The 19,690-nt window shown below is 33.0% G+C and overlaps 4 protein-coding genes across 4 annotated transcripts; 1 reads left to right on the top strand and 3 right to left on the bottom strand.

Annotated features, from left to right (window-relative positions):
- Positions 1-1,298: 1,298 nt before the first annotated feature.
- LOC142546003 (F-box protein At4g19940-like) lies at positions 1,299-2,942 on the top strand. The gene has a single exon (XM_075653473.1). The coding sequence runs from the start codon at positions 1,472-1,474 to the stop codon at positions 2,657-2,659; it is 1,188 nt and encodes a 395-aa protein (XP_075509588.1). The 5' UTR covers positions 1,299-1,471; the 3' UTR covers positions 2,660-2,942.
- A 998-nt stretch (positions 2,943-3,940) lies between these two features.
- Positions 3,941-4,249, bottom strand: LOC142547830 (cytochrome P450 71B37-like). Its single transcript, XM_075656300.1, has one exon. It carries the CDS (start codon positions 4,247-4,249, stop codon positions 3,941-3,943), a length of 309 nt encoding a protein of 102 aa, XP_075512415.1.
- A 2,558-nt stretch (positions 4,250-6,807) lies between these two features.
- On the bottom strand, positions 6,808-9,015 carry LOC142546002 (6,7,8-trihydroxycoumarin synthase-like). The gene is made up of 2 exons (XM_075653472.1): positions 8,084-9,015; positions 6,808-7,575 (listed from the first exon to the last, which is right to left on the bottom strand). Exons 1-2 carry the CDS (start codon positions 8,975-8,977, stop codon positions 6,961-6,963), a joined length of 1,509 nt encoding a protein of 502 aa, XP_075509587.1. The 5' UTR covers positions 8,978-9,015; the 3' UTR covers positions 6,808-6,960.
- Positions 9,016-11,746: 2,731 nt separating this feature from the next.
- LOC142546001 (6,7,8-trihydroxycoumarin synthase-like) lies at positions 11,747-13,913 on the bottom strand. Its single transcript, XM_075653471.1, has 2 exons — positions 12,936-13,913; positions 11,747-12,406 (listed from the first exon to the last, which is right to left on the bottom strand). The coding sequence occupies exons 1-2, from the start codon at positions 13,827-13,829 to the stop codon at positions 11,789-11,791; spliced, it is 1,512 nt and encodes a 503-aa protein (XP_075509586.1). The 5' UTR covers positions 13,830-13,913; the 3' UTR covers positions 11,747-11,788.
- Between the last annotated feature and the right edge of the window lie 5,777 nt (positions 13,914-19,690).

Raw genomic sequence — 19,690 nt, 5'->3', positions numbered from 1 at the left:
AAAAATTAGAGTCGCGGTGGTAAAGATGCTAAGATACATGCACAAACATACAATAATGGATAGACTAAAAACAAGTATATAATAGAAAATTTGTTGTTGAGTTTATGGAAGAAAAAACTATAAGAGACATGTCTCAGATTGTATGCACACGTACAAAAGTCACCAATAAAGGCTCTAGTTTAGATATGCGAGCCATGACTAGTATCCATATTAATAGAGAAGAGGGAGACCAGAAAAGATTCGGATACAAAAATTAAACATGATAGACCTCATCTAACTAGAAATGATAACAGACATAATATAATGGTGTATGAGGATCCATATAAATGACCTCATTAGTGGGATAAAGACTTTTGTATTGTTACATTCAAAAACAAGATTTAGTTCAACATACCTTAAAGGTATTATCCATATGATATGTTGGGTACAATAATTGTTCTTGCTTGTTAGAGCGATCGAATCATGGTGCTTGAGCTGCTGTGCGGTTTAAAAGATTTGTGTTGCACCATTACCACTAGCTATAACTTTTGGTAAAGCGGTAAGCACTCGGTCCTACAATTGGTATCAGAACCAAGGTCACGAGTTCGATTCCCATTGATTGCAAGGAGTGCAATTATTGGGAGGGAGATTGTTGGGTGCAATAATTGTCCATACTTGTTAGAGCGATCGAACCATGATGCTTTAGTTGCTGTGCGGTTTAAAAGATTTGAGTTGCACCTATTACCACTAGCTATATTTTTTGGTAAAGCGGTAAGCACTCGGTACTACATGATAAATCCAATAACCATAATTGCATGAAAAAAAGTTTGTATAAGGTTAAACATGAACCTTACGTATTTTGATAAATGATAGTTTTTAGATTTACAATGATACAATACTCACAATATAGCGTCTCATTTAACTAAAAAATAGTTATATATTTTTCTAAAACTTAGTTAATATGTGCATTTTAATAAAAGTAAAAAGAAATACTTAGTAAATGATGAAATGATATATATATATATATATATATATATATATGAAATAACTGGTTTAACAATACCGCCAGCTGGAAGAGAATTTTTTTACAGCTTATTAGTTATTTTTAAATTTATAGACCGAAGCTATTTAAACTTTATTTTATGTGAATAAATTTATTTTAAATAGAGTGATTAAGGATACAAATCAGATTGTAAAAAAAAAATTATGCAAATTTATTTAGTGATGATATATATTTACAGTTCAGATTGGATCACTATTTGCAGCGAGGTGAATGGGTGATTTGACTACGACTTTGAGAAATTGCTAATATTACAATGTCCGTGTCGTTTCACTTTACCCTCGGTCTCTTTACAAACAGACAACGAAAAAGACGTGGACATCTTTAGAGTTTATCGAATCAGTATAGCTCTCACACAGCAACGCTTTTTGCATCGAATGAAAGTGTGAAATAATTGATTTCTTGCTTTTCTTTACCTGTTGATGTAAAACAATGAAGAAAAAGCCTCCAATTTCGACCCAATCTCTGCGACCACCACCGTCTACTGGGCCGCCGATATCTCATGACGGCGGTATGTCGGAGCTACTTACGTGGCCCACGCTCCCTGCTGATCTGATAATCAACATCCTATGGAGGCTCCCAGTTAAATCCTTGGGTAAGTTCAAATGCGTGTCAAAGCAATGGCTTTACTTAATCACCGACTCGTACTTCATTTCCATGTATAGGGAAATCCGTCTGCGGAACCCAAACATCGTATTAGTAAAAAAGACTCCTCTTTTTCGAGAAACCCATATGAAAAAGTGCACTAGGATTGATCTTTGTTCGCTGAATCTTGATGGGTCTTTTAGGAATGATGAGTTTTCTTTGTATCTAAACGATGACGAGAAGAACATTGAGGTGCTGCCTTCGAAGTGGGATTTTATTTGCCTTGTGAGTGAGAGTGGGTTCTATGTTTGTAATCCTAGTACTCGGGTGATGGTGAAATTACCTGAGGCCAGTTGTTGTACCTCTGGTGAGGTGAATGCAGGGATGGGGTATGTGAAGGAGAGGGATGAGTATGTCTTGGTGCATTTGTTCGACAGGAGCTTAGATATACATGTGGATTATGATATTGGCTGTGAGGTTCTGAGAATGAGAGATGGTAAGGATTGCAAGTGGCAGGTAGTGGAGGTAGACTGTCCATATGTTGTTCGGGGTTGGGGAGTGTTGGTTAAAAATGTGTTTTATTGGATGATTTGGGATGAGTATAATCAGCCAGGAGATGATGCTATTGTTTCATTTGATCTTGAAAAGGAAGAGTTTGGAAATGTTTCTCCTCCCGAAGGGCATTTTGACCCTCAGGGGGCATGGTCGCTGGTTGAATTGGGAGGGAGGTTGTGCTTGGTGGACAATGCAGCACGTCCACTAGTGGTAGATATTTGGGTGTTAAATGATTTGGACAATCATATTTGGGTTCGAGAGTACAGTATTGATATGAATGGGTATGGTAGTGATTTGTTCAAGTCTGTTATTCCATTGGACTATCGGGATGGGGAAATCTTGATGGATGCAAAACAAGAGAGTCTTGATTGCTATGATGTGGAAAAACAGCACATCAAAAGAATGGAACATCTTATTTCAGGGGAATGGACATGGCTGCGGATTTACACCGAAAGCTTCTTTTGGCCGGGAAGTAGATAGCTTTGTTATGTTGATGCCAGTTACTGTGGAACTTCGTTGATTGCCTATGTATTCTCATTGTTATGTGTTTTTAACTGTACGATCTGGTTGGCTCTAAAGTTTTAGTTCCGAGGAATTTGTAAGTTCTCGACATGCCAAACAGACAATGTGCTAAGTTTTCATGTAATTCTTTGGATTGGCTTTCCGTAGACGGTCGTTTTTGTGGTCTATGGATAGCACTTAGCTGTTGCTTGAAGTGTGACTTTGAAGTGTGAAATGATATTGAAATTGAATTTTATTGACATTGAATTGGCAAAATTCTACTATAATTCATTTATCTCTTGCATTTCTCCTCGGTGTTGTTAAAGCTCTTGAGCTGCATTCATTGTCACTGAAATTATAGTCTACCTTGTAGAGTTATGACTCGGTTTGGAATCACAAGGATCCGTTAACCGAACTGCCTGCTGCTGTTGTCTGATTTGATGCATCCTATATTTTCGTAAGTTAAATTTGAATTTGTAGAGTTTCTCAATGATTTTCCCTGTGTAATATTGGATTGCCTCGCATCAAACATATACAACTGTATATGTATTCTTTGGAAAAATCCATTTATCAGACACAAACCTCATTCTAGCTTCTACGAAATCGAGATTATTTTGAATCTCCCACCCTAGAGTTGTATTTGGAAATATTCCTCGTGCTTTGTTATCAAGGTTCCCTCCAAAAAAAAAAAAAACAAAAGAAAGAACTTATCAAAACTCAACTTTGTCCTTTCACATTAATTTTTGGATGAGCTTCGGTCATTCGGTGATCAAGTTCGACGGTTTTAGTTCTATTTTCTTTTATGTTAAAGTACTGTAAAATCAATTCTGATTTATGTAATAGACCAACTTTTGACTATTTTATGTATTACGTGGCTTGTTGTTTTGCAATTTAAAATTGTTAAAAAATGCCGATGACGCATCTCAATTTCGGGACGTGACAAAGAACTAATTTAGATATTACAATCCATAAAAAAATGTGTTTGCATAATCACATTTCTAGAGAAAGTAAATCTCACTCTACCTTCATATGAGATCGAGATTGGTTTGAATATCTCACCCCATAGTATTGCATAAAAAATACCTTGAAAAATGTCATCCTCTCTCAGAAATTCCATCACATCACACTTCACTTATGGAATATTAAGATTGGTGAAGGTACATGAACAGCATTACTCGGTAAACCTCAAGGTGCTACATCCCTGGCTAATTGAAGCACAAACGTGCACATTTTCTTGGCACCGGGCGTAGTGGAATTTTGTCATGCATTCAGCCCAGGCGAGGATTCAGGATCTATGTCATCACTCTCAATTCCCTCGGGCAATTCCCAGTCGAAAAAACAAACAAGATTGGCAAGTGCATGCTCCGCCATTGCAAGCCCTATCGATATTCCGGGGCCAAAAGAGGATGACCTCAAAATTTTGCCCATCACATCGACAGAACTATTCATGAATCTCTCTGGCAAGAATTCATCTGCGTTTTTCCAATATTCTGGATCTCTTGAAATGGCCCATGCAATAACGTGACTAAAAGTTTTAGGTGGGATTGTATATATCCTCCTGTGATGCATTCTTCCAATGTTTCACTGTATTAAAAGAGGAGTTGGTGGGTACAATCTCAAGGTCTCCTTTACCACTGATTTGAGATATATATGGAAGTCGAGACATATCATCTTCATCTATCAAACCATTATTTCCAGTGGTTTCTCTTATTTCGGCTTGCAGTTCTTTCATTGTGTTCGGAGTTTTCATGAGATCGAGCAGTCATCGCCCAAACAATTGCTGCTGCACTCGTATCGGTTCCAGCAACAAATATATCCTGGAAACACAGCTCAAGAAATAAATCAATCTTGTTTTCTCGTTCGTATTTCAGAAATTAAAAAGAAGTTGATATTTAAACTCTATTTTGTGTTATCTATACTCCACTTCATGTGTAATGTGTAAAATAAATGTCTGTTAAGATTGGAAACTTGGACCTAACTCAACCCCAAAAGCTAGCTCAAAGGGGGTGATTGTCCAAGCTCATATATACAACTCCAAGTTTATTTATCCAACCTAAAGTAGACCTGGATGATCATCATCTTGAAGATAGATAGACCTGGATGATCACCATTTTGAAGATAGAAAAGACTACTGGAGTCTTCAACATGATTGTCCAAGCTCATATATACAACTGCAAGGTTATTTATCCAACCTAAACTAGACCTGGATGATCATCATTTTGAAGATAGATAGACCTGGATGATCACCATTTTGAAGATAGAAAAGACTACTGGAGTCTTCAACATGATTTTGAGACACCAGGGTAGAAGATTGAGCGCTTGATTATTGGTTTGATTCCCCTTCGCCATGGAAGACGACGCTAGAGAGCAGAAAGCTAAATCGCACAATTTCTAGTGCTGTGATATTATATTAAGATTGTAACTTTAACCTAACTTAACCTCAAAAGCTACCTCAAGAGGGATGATTGTCCAAACCCATCTATACAACTCCAATGTTATATATCCAATCGACGTGGAACAATTAACAGTGTCAAATTTTTTCATAAATGAAGTGTGAATGACAAAAATAGAGCTTAAATATTAATATATCGTTCCAAAAATTTCAAAAATAATATAATCTTTAGTAACTTCAATTAATAATTAATATTTTCGCAAAACAAGCACGTGCATCCGCAAAAGAAATTGCTAGAAAAATATGTTGCCTGATTGATGCTTGTAGTCTTTGTTAAGGACGAAAATTTGCTTGAGCTAAAGTAACAAATATAGTCGAAATAGATATTTTATTCAATTCATAGATAAACGTACATCGACCACTATTTTGTGAAAAAAATCTTTATGTCAATTTACTTGGACAATTTTTTTCCCTCAAAATTGAATGAATTTTATCAAGTGAAAATTCCTCCTACTTTTTTTGTGGAGAAAAAAAAAATCTTTTTTCTTCGTGCCAGCTGTTATCCATAATAATCACCTGTTTATTTATCTATACTTTATATACTTCTATAATATTTATATTTATATTATTTATTAATTTTGTGAAATACAGAGTAATTAAATTTCATATCATGATTTTATTTTCAAAATACCAACAATATCCTTCTAGAATTAATAAAGTACTATATTTTATTAAGTAAAAAATATTATAAAAATCTATTTTAGTAAATTTGTGTATTTTTTTTAATCACTATCATATTAATTTTTCAAAATTTATAAAACTATTAAAATATTTTATTTAATTTTTATCAAAACTTTTGAATTTTTAAATGATTTTATAATTTCTAATATAAAAAATTATTATAAAATATATAATAAAAAATAACAAAAAAATTTAACATAAAAAATTTCATATATATGCACGTGATGCATACAATGCAAAAAATTGTGTGAGACGATCTCACTGATCGTATTTTATGAGACAGATCTTTTATTTGGATCATTCATGAAAAAAAATATTAATTTTTATTATAAATATCGATAGAGTTGATCTATCTCATGTATAAAAATTTATGAGAATTTATCGAGTATACAATGAATCTTCCACCGTCCTTGAGCAGCCAAATGAGACTTTTCCGACGACTTTTCTCTCAAACATAATGAGGCGAATAAGAACAAGAATCTCTCGCTGACAATCGCCGACATATTATATGAATTAACATCATTTAGAAAAAAAAACAATATAAATAATATGTCTTATTGAAGGTGAATACTCAAACCTATCTCATCTTGTATACTAACATAATATTCACACATATCTTTTCTTTTTCTCTGGATCTCCATCAATACAAATAGAGAATGACCGATGATCGTCTCTAGGAGAGGATATTGAATAATTTAAATATTGAGAATGAGAAGACTTTCACTGGATTGATGTTGCATTGTAAGGACTTTAGAAATTGAAATATTTTCACTAATTTGATAATCTCTCATCTTAAAGAAAATAATATGTATTTTTTTTATTTGCAGCAGATTATTGTTTCATTGTGAAATATTTCAAGTTATAAGCTTAAATAAGTAATAAAACAACGATCGAACAAAAAATAAAATAATAGTCAGTCACTGACTCAACAACAAATAATGATCAAGATTCAAGAATCAAATAGTCATCAACAAAAATTAAAGCAATAACCAAGGAACAATTAAAAGTTATATACAAGTTATTATCAACAAGTTTCTGGAGTTCAAACTGTGCTTCTCCCAGCAATCTAACTGGTACATAATATGAAATGGACAACTGTACAAAAACATGAAACACACATCGTCTAACAGCATGATGAAAATAAATTTCAAGCAAAAACGTAATTTCTTGGCAAAAGGCAAAGTGGATTTTTCTTGTGCATGGTGATTCCAGGTAAAACATCAGTATCAATATCTTCTTTACTCACTCCCTTAGGCAGTTCCCAATCGAACGAATAAACAAGATTGGCAAGCGCCATATCCACCGTCGCAAGTCCTATCGACACTCCGGGACACCCCCTTCTTCCAGCTCCGAAAGGGATAACTTCAAAATCTTTCCCGATTACATCAATAGAGCTATTCAAGAATCTCTCCGGCAGGAACTCATTTGCCTTTTCCCAGCTCTGGGGATCTCTTGCAATAGCCCATGCATTGATGTGAACCAATGTTTTAGGTGGGATTGTGTAACCTTCTACCATGCATTCTTCTAAAGTTTCTCTAGGTAAGAGAAGTGGAGCCGGTGGATACAATCTTAATGTCTCCTGTATGACTGCTTTCAAATAGGGAAGTTTGGGCACATCATTTTCATTTACAAAGCCCTTATTTCCTATGGTTTCTCTGATTTCGTTTTGTAATTTTTTCATTGCATCGGGACTTTTTATGAGAGCAGTCATCGCCCAAACAGTCACTGCTGCGCTCGTATCCGTTCCAGCGACAAATATATCCTTAAAAAAATTTAACAAAAAATATCAACTCTTTTTCTTTTCTTTTTTTTTAAAAAAATTTGATCCTAGCTCTAGTAAATCAAAATATGGCCGGTTTTAATGCAACAATTCTGCTTTTTCTTTTTTCTTTATCAACTTCAGTCGTTTTCTTTTCTGGATGCTGACATACGCTAGATATATTAGCAATATTTGACACTCAACCACCATTCAAATGAAAAAAAATTAAAATTATTAAATAAGCAAAATTAATATTCTGAAACTGAAAGTTGACACAAAATTTGACCAAATTACAATATGACAAAATTTGGTATTTTTTTCTAATTCTGAAACAGTAAAGAGTAATATAATCTGGTAATCTGCGTCAAAAGAAAAGGCATATACATATGAGACGACCATATTTGTATGAGAGAAAATGATTTCTGTGTTTTTATTTCTCTTTTCCTTTTCTCCATTTGAAATATTTTCTATGAACAAGAAATATTATAAGAAGGGATTAGGGATAACTTACAAATAGCATAGCTTTGATATGATCCCAAGTCAAATCGATGGAGCACAACTTCTGCTCTTTTAGCTGAATCAACATATCGAGAATATTGTTGGGATTCATTATTTTATCCTTGTAATACGGATCCAAATGTTCATCAATCATCTCTTGATAGAATTCATCCATGTCTCTGAAAGTCTTGTCAAGCCTGGACAACATTCCTGATAGCTTATCCACCCAACTGAACCAAGGTAAAAAATCAGAAACAAAGAACCCGCCCTGCATAGCCTGGGATTCAATCATAAGTTCATCGAATCTCCGCCTCTCCGATTCATTTTCACCAAATCTCTTGCCAAAAGCAATCCTACATATCAAAGTACTCGTCAAGTTCAACATGGTCACGCTCAGATTGACAGCATTATCTTCACCGGAAGAACCAGCTACTACAAGATTCTTGATCATTCGGATCACTTCATCTTCCCGAATCGGCCGAAACGAATGGACCTGTTTGTTGCTTAACAAATGAAGAACGCTAATCTTTCTTAACTCCCTCCAAGAATCGTTGTAGGGGGAGAAAGCTATATCCAATCCACCGTAGGATAGTTTCTGCATACCAAGAGAAGGTGGCCTGCTACAGAAGACGAGGTCATGGGTTTTTAGAACTTCTTTCGCCATTTTCGCAGAAGAAACTATGAGAACTCGAACTTTACCCAGCTTCATGGACATGAGAGGACCATATTTTTGTGCTAGTTTGAATAGATAGAGGTGAGGATTGTTTGAGTCGAATTGGTGAAGGTTTCCAATGATGGGGAGGCCCGGAGGAGATGGCGGATAGAGGGTTTTCGATCGTCGTTCTTTCTGGTTTTTGAAGAGGAAGAAGAAAAGAACTGGCAAGATCAAGAGAAGAAGTAGAATCATTTTTACCTTCCTATGTTCGAGTGATGATGTACTTGCAGTTTTGGTTATCCCTGGGGCTCTATACATATATAATGTGTTGTACAATAAATAAAAATTTAAGTTGCAAAAAACAAATAAAAATTTTTCCATAATTTTTATTATTTACAAATAAATGATAAAATAACAAAAAAATATATCCAAATGTTTAGTAGGGATACATAAAATTAAAAATATAAAGACATATTGGGATGTACAAAATTTTTTAATATCGAGCAAAAAAAAAGATGTATTTATAATATATTATTTAAAACTTAGGATTATGTTTTTCTAATAAATTGACTGTGTTATAAATTTTCTACTTTTAATTAAATTATATATTTAAATACATCAGTTTTTTGCCAACTAAATAAAATACATTCAAGTTTGTAACAACGTTGTAGAATTAAACAAAATTAAATATTTAAAATATGTACATTATAAATATTTATTTTAAAACATTGATATTATAGGAATTTTTAAAATTTTAAATTTAATAATAAATAATACATTAAAAATAAAAAAATGATCATCTATATAAAATTAAACAAACCAAAATACAAACATAAATTGGTTGAATCAAATATTGAAATTAAATCAAATTTATATTTCATACAAATATTTAAGGTTTGTTTTAAATTACTATAATTAACTAATGAGGTTATTATTATAACTAGTATAATTAATATAAGATAAAAATTACGATTAAATTTTAAAATACAATTATTATATTATTTTTATTTTGAAAAAGAATGAATTGTAACTTTTGAAAATTATTTAACATTTAAGAGGCTAGTCTTGAAATTAAATAATTAAAATAGTGAGTTGTAATGTGATTAAGATATTATAGAGTCCTAGATATGGATGATCCAACTAAAATAAATAAGTCATTATTTCTACATTATCTTTTTATTTAATATTAAAATATAATATTTGAACATATCTTCTTTTACAAAAGCACATCCACATGTACATATAACTAGTAATGAGATGTTTTTTTTTTTAAATAATAATAATAATAATAATAATAACTAATAATGAGACACTGTAACTCGGTATTATCGTGATCATCATTGGTCCAAATACGTGAGTCATATTTAATTCTGTATGAAAAAAAAAGATCAATAGTGATAATTATAAGATATATCATGAAATAATGGTTTTCCAAATACAAACAGTATCCCTCTAAAATTATAAAAGTAATATATATCATGTAGTAAAAAAAATTATAAAAATTTGTTTTATTAAATTTGTGTATTTTCTTATCACTAACATATTCACTTTCCAAAATTTTTAAAACTATTAAAATATTTTCTTTAATCTTTATCCAAATTTATGAGTTTTTAAATGATTTTATAATTTCTAATATTAAAAATTATTATAAGAATATATAATAAAAATAACAAAAAAATTCATATATATGCACGTAAGCATACGAAAACTCACTGGTATATACAATGAATCTTCCATGATTGAGCGGCCAAATGCGACTTTTCCAACTACCTTTCTCTTGTACATAGTATGAGGCGAATAAGGACAAGAAAAACATACATTTTTCTTTGGTTTACTTTTTTTTCAATTGTCAAATTCTTCGTTGAGCACCGCTAAGATGTTAACGGATTAACATCATTTAGAAAAATAAAACAATAGAAACAATATGTTTTATTTGTTGAAAGCGAATATCCAAACAAATGAAATTTTTGAAATTATTTTTTTTTCTGAACCGATGATTCTGACTTCCAAATTTTGTTTCTGGATACCCCAACATATCTGATTGATAAGGCCTCATATTTAGATATGAACTTCTTATCTCATCTCATACATTAACATGATATTCACACATCTGTTTTTTTTTTCTCGGATCTCTTTCGATAGAAGTAGATGATGATTGATGATCATCTCTATGAGAGGAAATTGAAGGAATTTAGATATTGGAAATCTGAAGACTTTCACTAGATTGATGTTGTATGGTAGGGACTCTAGAAATTGAAGTGTTTTCTGAAGCTTGACGATCTCTCATCTTAAAGAAGAGGATGTTCATATCTTTCCTTTATTTGCAGCATATTGTTGTTTCATTTTGAAATAGTTCAATTTATAATCTTAAATAAATAATAAAATAACGATAAAACAAATAAAACTCAAAAACAAATAATGATCAAGATTGAAGAATCAATTAGTCATCAACAAATATTAAAGCAATAACCAAGGAACAATTAAAATTATATACAAGTTATTATCAACTAATTTCTGGAGTTCAAACTGTGCTTCTCCCAGCATTCCCACAAACTTTTCCAGAAAAACAAAGAACAATTAGTTCTTCTCAAAATATAATATATCAACCTTGCATGTTGACATGCTCACAAAGTAAAAAGGTTGAATAGATTGTGAAAGAAAGATTAACAATTAATTCATACTTTATGTGGCACAAAATCCTGTATTCATCTCCATTCTCATGTCGAATTAAATTCTTTAATGAAAACAATGTATTCAAGGGCTGGGCTAGACTTTTAACTTAGATAATTTTAAAAAAATAAGGTTGGGCTACAACCCGTAGTGCCCTCAAATATATCCGTCTCTGAATATTGTTGAAATATATTTTCAGCCCTCCATTTCCTTCACAGAAACTATATTTTTTCAATCGTGACATTATTTTCTGTGTAAATCAATCAACCTTTTTTTGTCTCTAACTTATCAAATTCGTTCATTCCAATGCAATGTGCGTGGTACATCAAATATGAAATGGACAATTGTACAAAAACATGAAACACAAATCATCTAACATGATGAAAATAAATTTCAAGCACAATTAACATAATTTCTTGGCAAAAGGCAAAGTGGATTTTTCTTGTGCATGGTGATCCCAGGTAAAACATCAGTATCAATATCTTCTATACTCACTCCCTTAGGCAGTTCCCAATCGAACGAATAAACAAGATTGGCAAGCGCCATATCCACCGTCGCAAGTCCTATCGACACTCCGGGACACCCCCTTCTTCCAGCTCCGAAAGGGATAACCTCAAAATCTTTCCCGATTACATCAATAGAGCTATTCAAGAATCTCTCCGGCAGGAACTCATTTGCCTTTTCCCAGCTCTGGGGATCTCTTGCAATAGCCCATGCATTGATGTGAACCAATGTTTTAGGTGGGATTGTGTAACCTTCTACCATGCATTCTTCTAAAGTTTCTCTAGGTAAGAGAAGTGGAGCCGGTGGATACAATCTTAATGTCTCCTGTATGACTGCTTTCAAATAGGGAAGTTTGGGCACATCATTTTCATTTACAAAGCCCTTATTTCCTATGGTTTCTCTGATTTCGTTTTGTAATTTTTTCATTGCATCGGGACTTTTTATGAGAGCAGTCATCGCCCGAACAGTCACTGCTGCGCTCGTATCCGTTCCAGCGACAAATATATCCTTAAAAAAAATTAACAAAAAATATAAACTCTTTTTCTTTTCTTTTTTTTTTTTAAATTTGATCCTAGCTCTAGTAAATCAAAATATGGCCGGTGTTAATGTACAATTCTGCTTTTTCTTTTTCTTTTTTTCTTTTTTTTTTCTTTATCAACTTTAGTCGTTTTCTTTTCTGGATGCTAGCTGACATACGCTAGATATATTAGCGATATTTGACACTCAACCACCATTCAAATGAAAAAAAGATTAAAATTATTAAATAAGAAAAATTAATATTCTGAAACTGAAAGTTGACACAAAATTTGACCAAATTACAATAGGACAAAATTTGGTATTTTTTTCTAATTCTGAAACAGTAAAGAGTAATATAATCTGGTAATCTGCGTCAAAAGAAAAGGCATATACATATGAGACGACCATATTTTTACGAGAGAAAATGATTTCTGTTTTTTTATTTCTCGTTTCCTTTTCTCCATTTGAAATATTTTCTATGAACAAGAAATATTATAAGAAGGGATTAGGGATAACTTACAAATAGCATAGCTTTGATATGATCCCAAGTCAAATCGATGGAGCACAACTTCTGCTCTTTTAGCTGAATCAACATATCGAGAATATTGTTGGGATTCATTATTTTATCCTTGTAATACGGATCCAAATGTTCATCAATCATCTCTTGATAGAATTCATCCATGTCTCTGAAAGTCTTGTCAAGCCTGGACAACATTCCTGATAGCTTATCCACCCAACTGAACCAAGGTAAAAAATCAGAAACAAAGAACCCGCCCTGCATAGCCTGGGATTCAATCATAAGTTCATCGAATCTCCGCCTCTCCGATTCATTTTCACCAAATCTCTTGCCAAAAGCAATCCTACATATCAAAGTACTCGTCAAGTTCAACATGGTCACGCTCAGATTGACAGCATTATCTTCACCGGAAGAACCAGCTACTTCAAGATTCTTGATCATTCGGATCACTTCATCTTCCCGAATCGGCCGAAACGAATGGACCTGTTTGTTGCTTAACAAATGAAGAACGCTAATCTTTCTTAACTCCCTCCAAGAATCGTTGTAGGGGGAGAAAGCTATATCCAATCCACCGTAGGATAGTTTCTGCATACCAAGAGAAGGTGGCCTGCTACAGAAGACGAGGTCATGGGTTTTTAGAACTTCTTTCGCCATTTTCGCAGAAGAAACTATGAGAACTCGAACTTTACCCAGCTTCATGGACATGAGAGGACCATATTTTTGTGCTAGTTTGAATAGATAGAGGTGAGGATTGTTTGAGTCGAATTGGTGAAGGTTTCCAATGATGGGGAGGCCCGGAGGAGATGGCGGATAGAGGGTTTTCGATCGTCGTTCTTTCTGGTTTTTGAAGAGGAAGAAGAAAAGAACTGGCAAGATCAAGAGAAGAAGTAGAATCATTTTTACCTTCCTATGTTCGAGTGATGATGTACAGAAGCTATGCAGTTTTGCTGATCCCCGGGCCTCTATACATATGGTCAGGAATTTTACCTTAGTTATATAATAAATAATTTTGTTAAAATTACAAAATCCGAAAATATAAAAAGCATCTTGTAAAATTAATTGCATTTAAAGCTCCATTTTTTAAAAAAATCAGGCATATTAAATGAGGTAAAGTTCCATTTTTAATTGATTTATCTTTTAAAAAATGTTGTACAATAACTAAAAATTTAACTTGCAAAAAAAATAAAATTTTTAATATTTTCCATATTTTTTATTATATACAAATAAATGATTTCAAAAAAATGTATGCAAATGTTTAGTAGGGATACGTAAAATTTTGGTTGGCTTTTTTTACAAAATATAAAGAAATATTGGGATGTACAAAAATATTTTTTTTTTTTTTGAAAGCGAATTTCATTAATCATGCAAAGAATTATAATAATCATCTAAATGTTCAATCAAATCTGGCGGACTATCAAAGAAAATTGAGGGACTAGCATAAATTTGAGCAGCTTTTGCCAACGCATCGGATACACCATTTGCTTGTCTATATGCGAATTGAACCGAGAATGCGGTTCCTTGATTCAGTAGCAACTTGCATTGGTGCACAAGAGATCCAAACTCGGTAGCGTCGTCGGCGGGGGAGTTGATAGCATCCACAACATTCTTTTCATCAAGTTCAAAAATCACATTTGTCAAGTTCATTTCTTGTATCCAGGTTATGGCATTGATTAGGGCAAGGACTTCACATTCTTTCACCATGGGATTTCCAAGTTCGTGTTGCACTTGACAAGCCATAAATTCTCCATTTTCGTCTCGCAAGACACTGCTAAGGCCGAATGCATTATTGTTCGTGAAGATGGCTGCATCCGTGTTGCATTTCAAGAAATGAGGGGGAGGTTTGTGCCATCTTTTACAAATTGGGTCAATCCTTTGCATGATCGGCTTGAATATGGGTCCTCTTTCTTTTGCTTGTAGCCAGTTATACAGTGTCTGCAGAGCTTCACGGACCAGCTGTGATGATATGCAATGCTTATTGTTCCAAAGTGTCTCATTTCTTTGTTTCCATAATCCCCACATAATCATAACAGACTTCCCGACTTTCATATTTGTTAAGGTAGTCGTCATCAAGAATATCATTTCTGCAAAGCTGTCCATCTTTACTGCACATGAATTTATCATATGGGATAGATGGGACTCGTTCCAGCATTCCTGAGCAAGAGGGCATAGTAGAAACGCATGCCATGTGTTTTCAATATGATCATTACAGTGTACACATGTGAGTGGGACTGAAATACCTTTGCGTTGGAGAGTTGCTCTCACTGGTAGGCAATCTCTAATTGCTCGCCATAAGAAGGTTTTGACTTTTGGTGGGATCTGTAATTTCCAGACATTTTTCCATTCCCCCGAGGTCCTGAAAGCAATATTGGACGACATAATCTCAGAAACTACCCAATACCCCGATTTAACGGTATATCTCCCATTTTTGCTGTAGTGTCATATTCTGATATCTGCCATTGAAGCCTCATGCAGAGGTATTTTCAGTATTTCACATTTATCTCTTGCATTAAACAACTCATTTAGTAGTTCAATATCCCATCGCTTGTGCCCTGGAATCATCAATTCAGCCACCCTTAGTGATTCCATTCCAGAAATCATCGAGGTTTGGACCCGAAAATTGTTCGTTTCTCGTAGCCAAGGATCACTCCAGATATTTATCTTTGTTCCATCTCCGATCTTCCACCAACATCCAATTTGTAACAATGATTGAGAGCTCCAGATACTTTTCCACATGAAGCTTGGATTATAACCCAATTGGGCTGTAAGAAAGTCCTCTCGAATGAAGTATTTAGCTTTGAAGATTCTACTTGCGAGCGTATCTGGGTTGGAAATAAATGACCAACCTTGTCTCCCCAACATTGCCAGATTGAAACCGTAGAGATCTCTGAATCTTAGACCTCCTTCTTCTTTCCTAACGCTCAACCTGTCCCAAGAAAGCCAATGGATACAACGTTGATTGTCTTTCTTCGAACCCCACCAGAATGAATTTAACATATGCTGGATTTATTTTGCTATAGATACTGGCAGTAGAAAAACATTCATACAATATGATGGTATAGCCTGTGCCACTGCCTTAATGAGAATCTCCCTGCCAGCTTTTGATAATTGCTTATTCCTCCACGATTGTATTCGCTTCCAAATTCTCTCCTTTAAATAGCTGAAAACCATTTTTTTACTTTGCCCAATCAAAGATGGGAGACCCAGATATTTGTCAGTATCAAGCGGCGAGTTCACCCCTAAGATTGATGGCGAGTTCACCCCTAAGATTGATGAGATCTTGTTTTTTTACTTCTTGGTGTACATTACCACTATAGAAAATACATGATTTTCCAAAGTTTATGGCTTGCCCCGATGCCTCCTGATATGTTGTGATAATATTCCTCATGATAGTAGTTTCTTCTGTGGTAGATCTGAAAAAGAAGAAGCTATCGTCTGCCAAAAAAAGATGAGATACAATGGGTGCCCCTCGACATACCTTATAACCATGCAATGATCCATGTGCTTCCGCTCTTCGAATTGTTGGAAATTTTTATTTTTTAAAATTAATAATAAATAAATAATATATTTAAAATAAAAAGTGATCATCTATATAAAATTACACAAATCAAAATACAAACATAAATTGGTTGAATCAAATATTGAAATTAAATCAAATTTATATTTCATACCAATGTTTAAGGTGTGTTTTAAATTACTATAGTTAACTAATGAGGTTATTATTATAATACAAGATAAAAATTACGATCAAATTTTAAAATACAATTATTATAGTATTTTTAATTTGAAAAAGAATGAATTATAAGTTTTGAAAATTAGTTAACATGGCTAATATTGATAAATAAATAGATAAAATAGTAAGGTGTAATGTGATTAAGATATCATAGAGTGCAAATAACACCCCTACATATGAATGCTAATGACAATAAATTCAACTAAAATAAATAACAAATATAGCACGCGTATCGCGTACTCCCACATTGATTTAAAAAATTAATTTATAATATAATACACTGTATTTTTTTATCAGATGAAGTTACACGTTTTCGTAAAACGAATACGTATATAAAACAATTGATTGATAGGAGAGCTAGTTGTCCGATCGATCTTATACGTCTTGAAATTAACCGTGATGTGACACAAATAACGAAAGTCCTGAAATTAATCGTGATGTGAGACAAATAACGAAATCGTTCATATTAACTCGATAATAAGAATATCTAAAATCTGGATGAATTATTTACAAACTTTTAATGAGCTTGGTACTTAACCAGCTTCCAGATTTTTCTTTCAAATCAATATCGATCAATATTTGAAAAAGACCAGAAAAACGAATATTGATATATTGCTTTTTTGGGAATACTCTCTCTTGTCCTTTTCTAAACCTTGCTGGCCAATCATTAACCACAAGATGTAACCAATTCCCACATGCAATGTTAGATTAGGTAGGGGGCCGTATATTGATAGAAATGACAAATATTATAGTATTTTTCTAAGAAAAAATATTTTGTAAAAATTTAAATATCACTTGAATACACACACAATACATACATACGAAAAGAAAATTAGGTTATCTGAGACCAACTGATTATACAAAACATGAGAGTGGAAAATTCCTACAATTAGGGTTCAATGTTCCCTTATTTTATGCTTTTCTACGGCAGATGAATGCATCACATGACGCTTTTGAGGAGAATAAAACTCTGTAACGTCTAAATGAAACTAGCTAGATGTTCAGGATAATCAGGAAATGTCAAACCAATTTGAACCGCTCACATCACAGTAGTAAGAGCGTAAACACCGTAAGTCGAGGGGCCATGAGGAAACCCTCTCCGAGTGAAAAAGGAAAGAGGAAGGTCTAAGCAGATAGGGTGGGATAGGAATCGTTTGGTTTGTTTTGTTTCGGGCAAGTTCAAACGAAAGCGACTTCAATAGATTCATAAAAATAAGACTAGTTAGAACGTAAAAATTAAGGGAATCATAAAAATAGAAAGATAGCCGAATATAATAAACAGTTAGGTCGAATTGATTCATGACTTAGTAGGGGTGAATATTTGGTTAGTTCAGTTACCGATCCAACGGAATTTTCTCAAACTGAACAAACCGAATCGGACCCATTTTTGTAAAAAACTAAATAAATCGAATGGACATCACCATATATATTAGACCTTCCTCATTTCTTCATCATAAAAATATGCAATCGTGCAAGAGAAGAAATAGGCAAAGATTTAATCCCATGACCCACTAGTCAATAAAATCAATAATCTACAAGTCTTATAAAAATCAGCATTATTTTAAAATTATATATGTTAACAAAAAAATTAAATCAAATCGATTTAACTGATATTTTAAAATTTTAAAACCAAATTTATTAATTGGCGGACCCGAATTTATTCAGAAACTCGGTTCCGTTGTTTAATTCAGTTTTACTCGAATTTTTACCAGCCCTATTAACCACAATATTTGCCGGTGCAAAACCGAACATTAGCAATAATATCTCTTAGGTTGTGAAGTGATAAATCTATCACATATTCATAATTTATATACTTAATTATCCAAAATTGTACGTTACTAGGATTACTTGCTGGTATAATTTCTAATTTATGTTAATCTTCTTTTTCCTCATCAATAATGCTTTAGAAAAAAGTCGCACTTAAGCCTTATTAAACACTATTGTACATCTCTAGCACCGCTTTCTAAGAAAATCGCTAATTTTTGTTCCATCTTTTTCTTATTCATCAATTCTGTTTTTTTTTAAAAAAAAATCGCACTTGAACCTATTTAATAATGCTTAATATGATCAACCTATGTTTTACCTCTTTTTTACCGCTTTTGTCCAATGCTAAGGGTAATTTGCAAGCTTCGAGCTAAAGCTGCTCTTAAACTAAACTGGACTAAGATTTTTAGAACACTATATGTTTTTGGCATTTACTCTTTTACCAGATACTAGGGGCGTAACCAGGATTTAATATATAGATGGGATAAATTAAATACATATCACAGATTTTTTATATGAAAATTTTCATTACTAAAAATTCATGTTTTGAAAGGAAGAATTTGAAGATATGGATTTCAAATTTATTATTTTGAAATCAACTTCATTACTTAGATGAATTTATGTTGGATATACTTCAAATCCTTATTGTCTTGTTGATGTAATGATAATTATGATGAATTTGAAATACACCCCAAATGGATGACAAGATGGTGACATTTCAAATCCATCATTGAAATCACTTCTCAAATCAAATCTTCGTTTCAAATCAAATCTTCTTATCCAAGTACAACCTCAATGAGTCAAGATATTTAATAAAGAGTAGGTATGTTGTGAGACGGTCTCATGAATCTTTATCTGTGAGACGATGAACTCTCCCGATATTCACAATAAAAAGTAATACTCTTAGCATAAAAAGCAATATTTTTTCATGGATGACCCAAATAAGAGATCCGTTTCACAAAATACTACCCGTGAGACCGTCTCACACAAGTTTTTGCCTTTAATAAATTTTAACATATTGTAATATGTAGAATTTCAATAAATACACAATTGAATAGCTCCTGCGGATGTAACAGTTTGTCCTGCATATTCAAGATATGACTCTCATATCTTCGATATTCCTGTTGGTAGTCATGCCTCATACTCATTTCGTGTTAGTAATTTCAACACGATTTTGTAATCTTAGAATGAGTATTAGTAAGTGAGGTTATGTTGCATTTCAACTTGCATAATATTTTTTTTAAAAAAAGGTTTCTATTTTCTT

The sequence above is a fragment of the Primulina tabacum genome, chromosome 5 (genome assembly GCF_025594145.1).
Source record: "Primulina tabacum isolate GXHZ01 chromosome 5, ASM2559414v2, whole genome shotgun sequence".
In the NCBI taxonomy this organism is placed as follows: Eukaryota; Viridiplantae; Streptophyta; class Magnoliopsida; order Lamiales; family Gesneriaceae; genus Primulina; species Primulina tabacum.
The sequence above is the reverse complement of the archived record's forward strand: the minus strand, read 5'-3'. Positions and strand labels throughout refer to the sequence as shown.

What these genes read in the sequence shown, in the direction of transcription:
- LOC142546001 (XM_075653471.1), bottom strand. Translation starts at nt 13,829, where the DNA reads ATGATTCTACTTCTTCTCTTGATCTTGCCAGTTCTTTTCTTCTTCCTC. An exon ending in ATATCAAAGCTATGCTATTT is followed by an intron (nt 12,407 to 12,935) that starts GTAAGTTATCCC and finishes ATTTTTTTTAAG; the next exon opens with GATATATTTGTCGCTGGAAC.
- LOC142547830 (XM_075656300.1), bottom strand. Translation starts at nt 4,249, where the DNA reads ATGCATCACAGGAGGATATATACAATCCCACCTAAAACTTTTAGTCAC.
- LOC142546003 (XM_075653473.1), top strand. Translation starts at nt 1,472, where the DNA reads ATGAAGAAAAAGCCTCCAATTTCGACCCAATCTCTGCGACCACCACCG.
- LOC142546002 (XM_075653472.1), bottom strand. Translation starts at nt 8,977, where the DNA reads ATGATTCTACTTCTTCTCTTGATCTTGCCAGTTCTTTTCTTCTTCCTC. An exon ending in ATATCAAAGCTATGCTATTT is followed by an intron (nt 7,576 to 8,083) that starts GTAAGTTATCCC and finishes AATTTTTTTAAG; the next exon opens with GATATATTTGTCGCTGGAAC.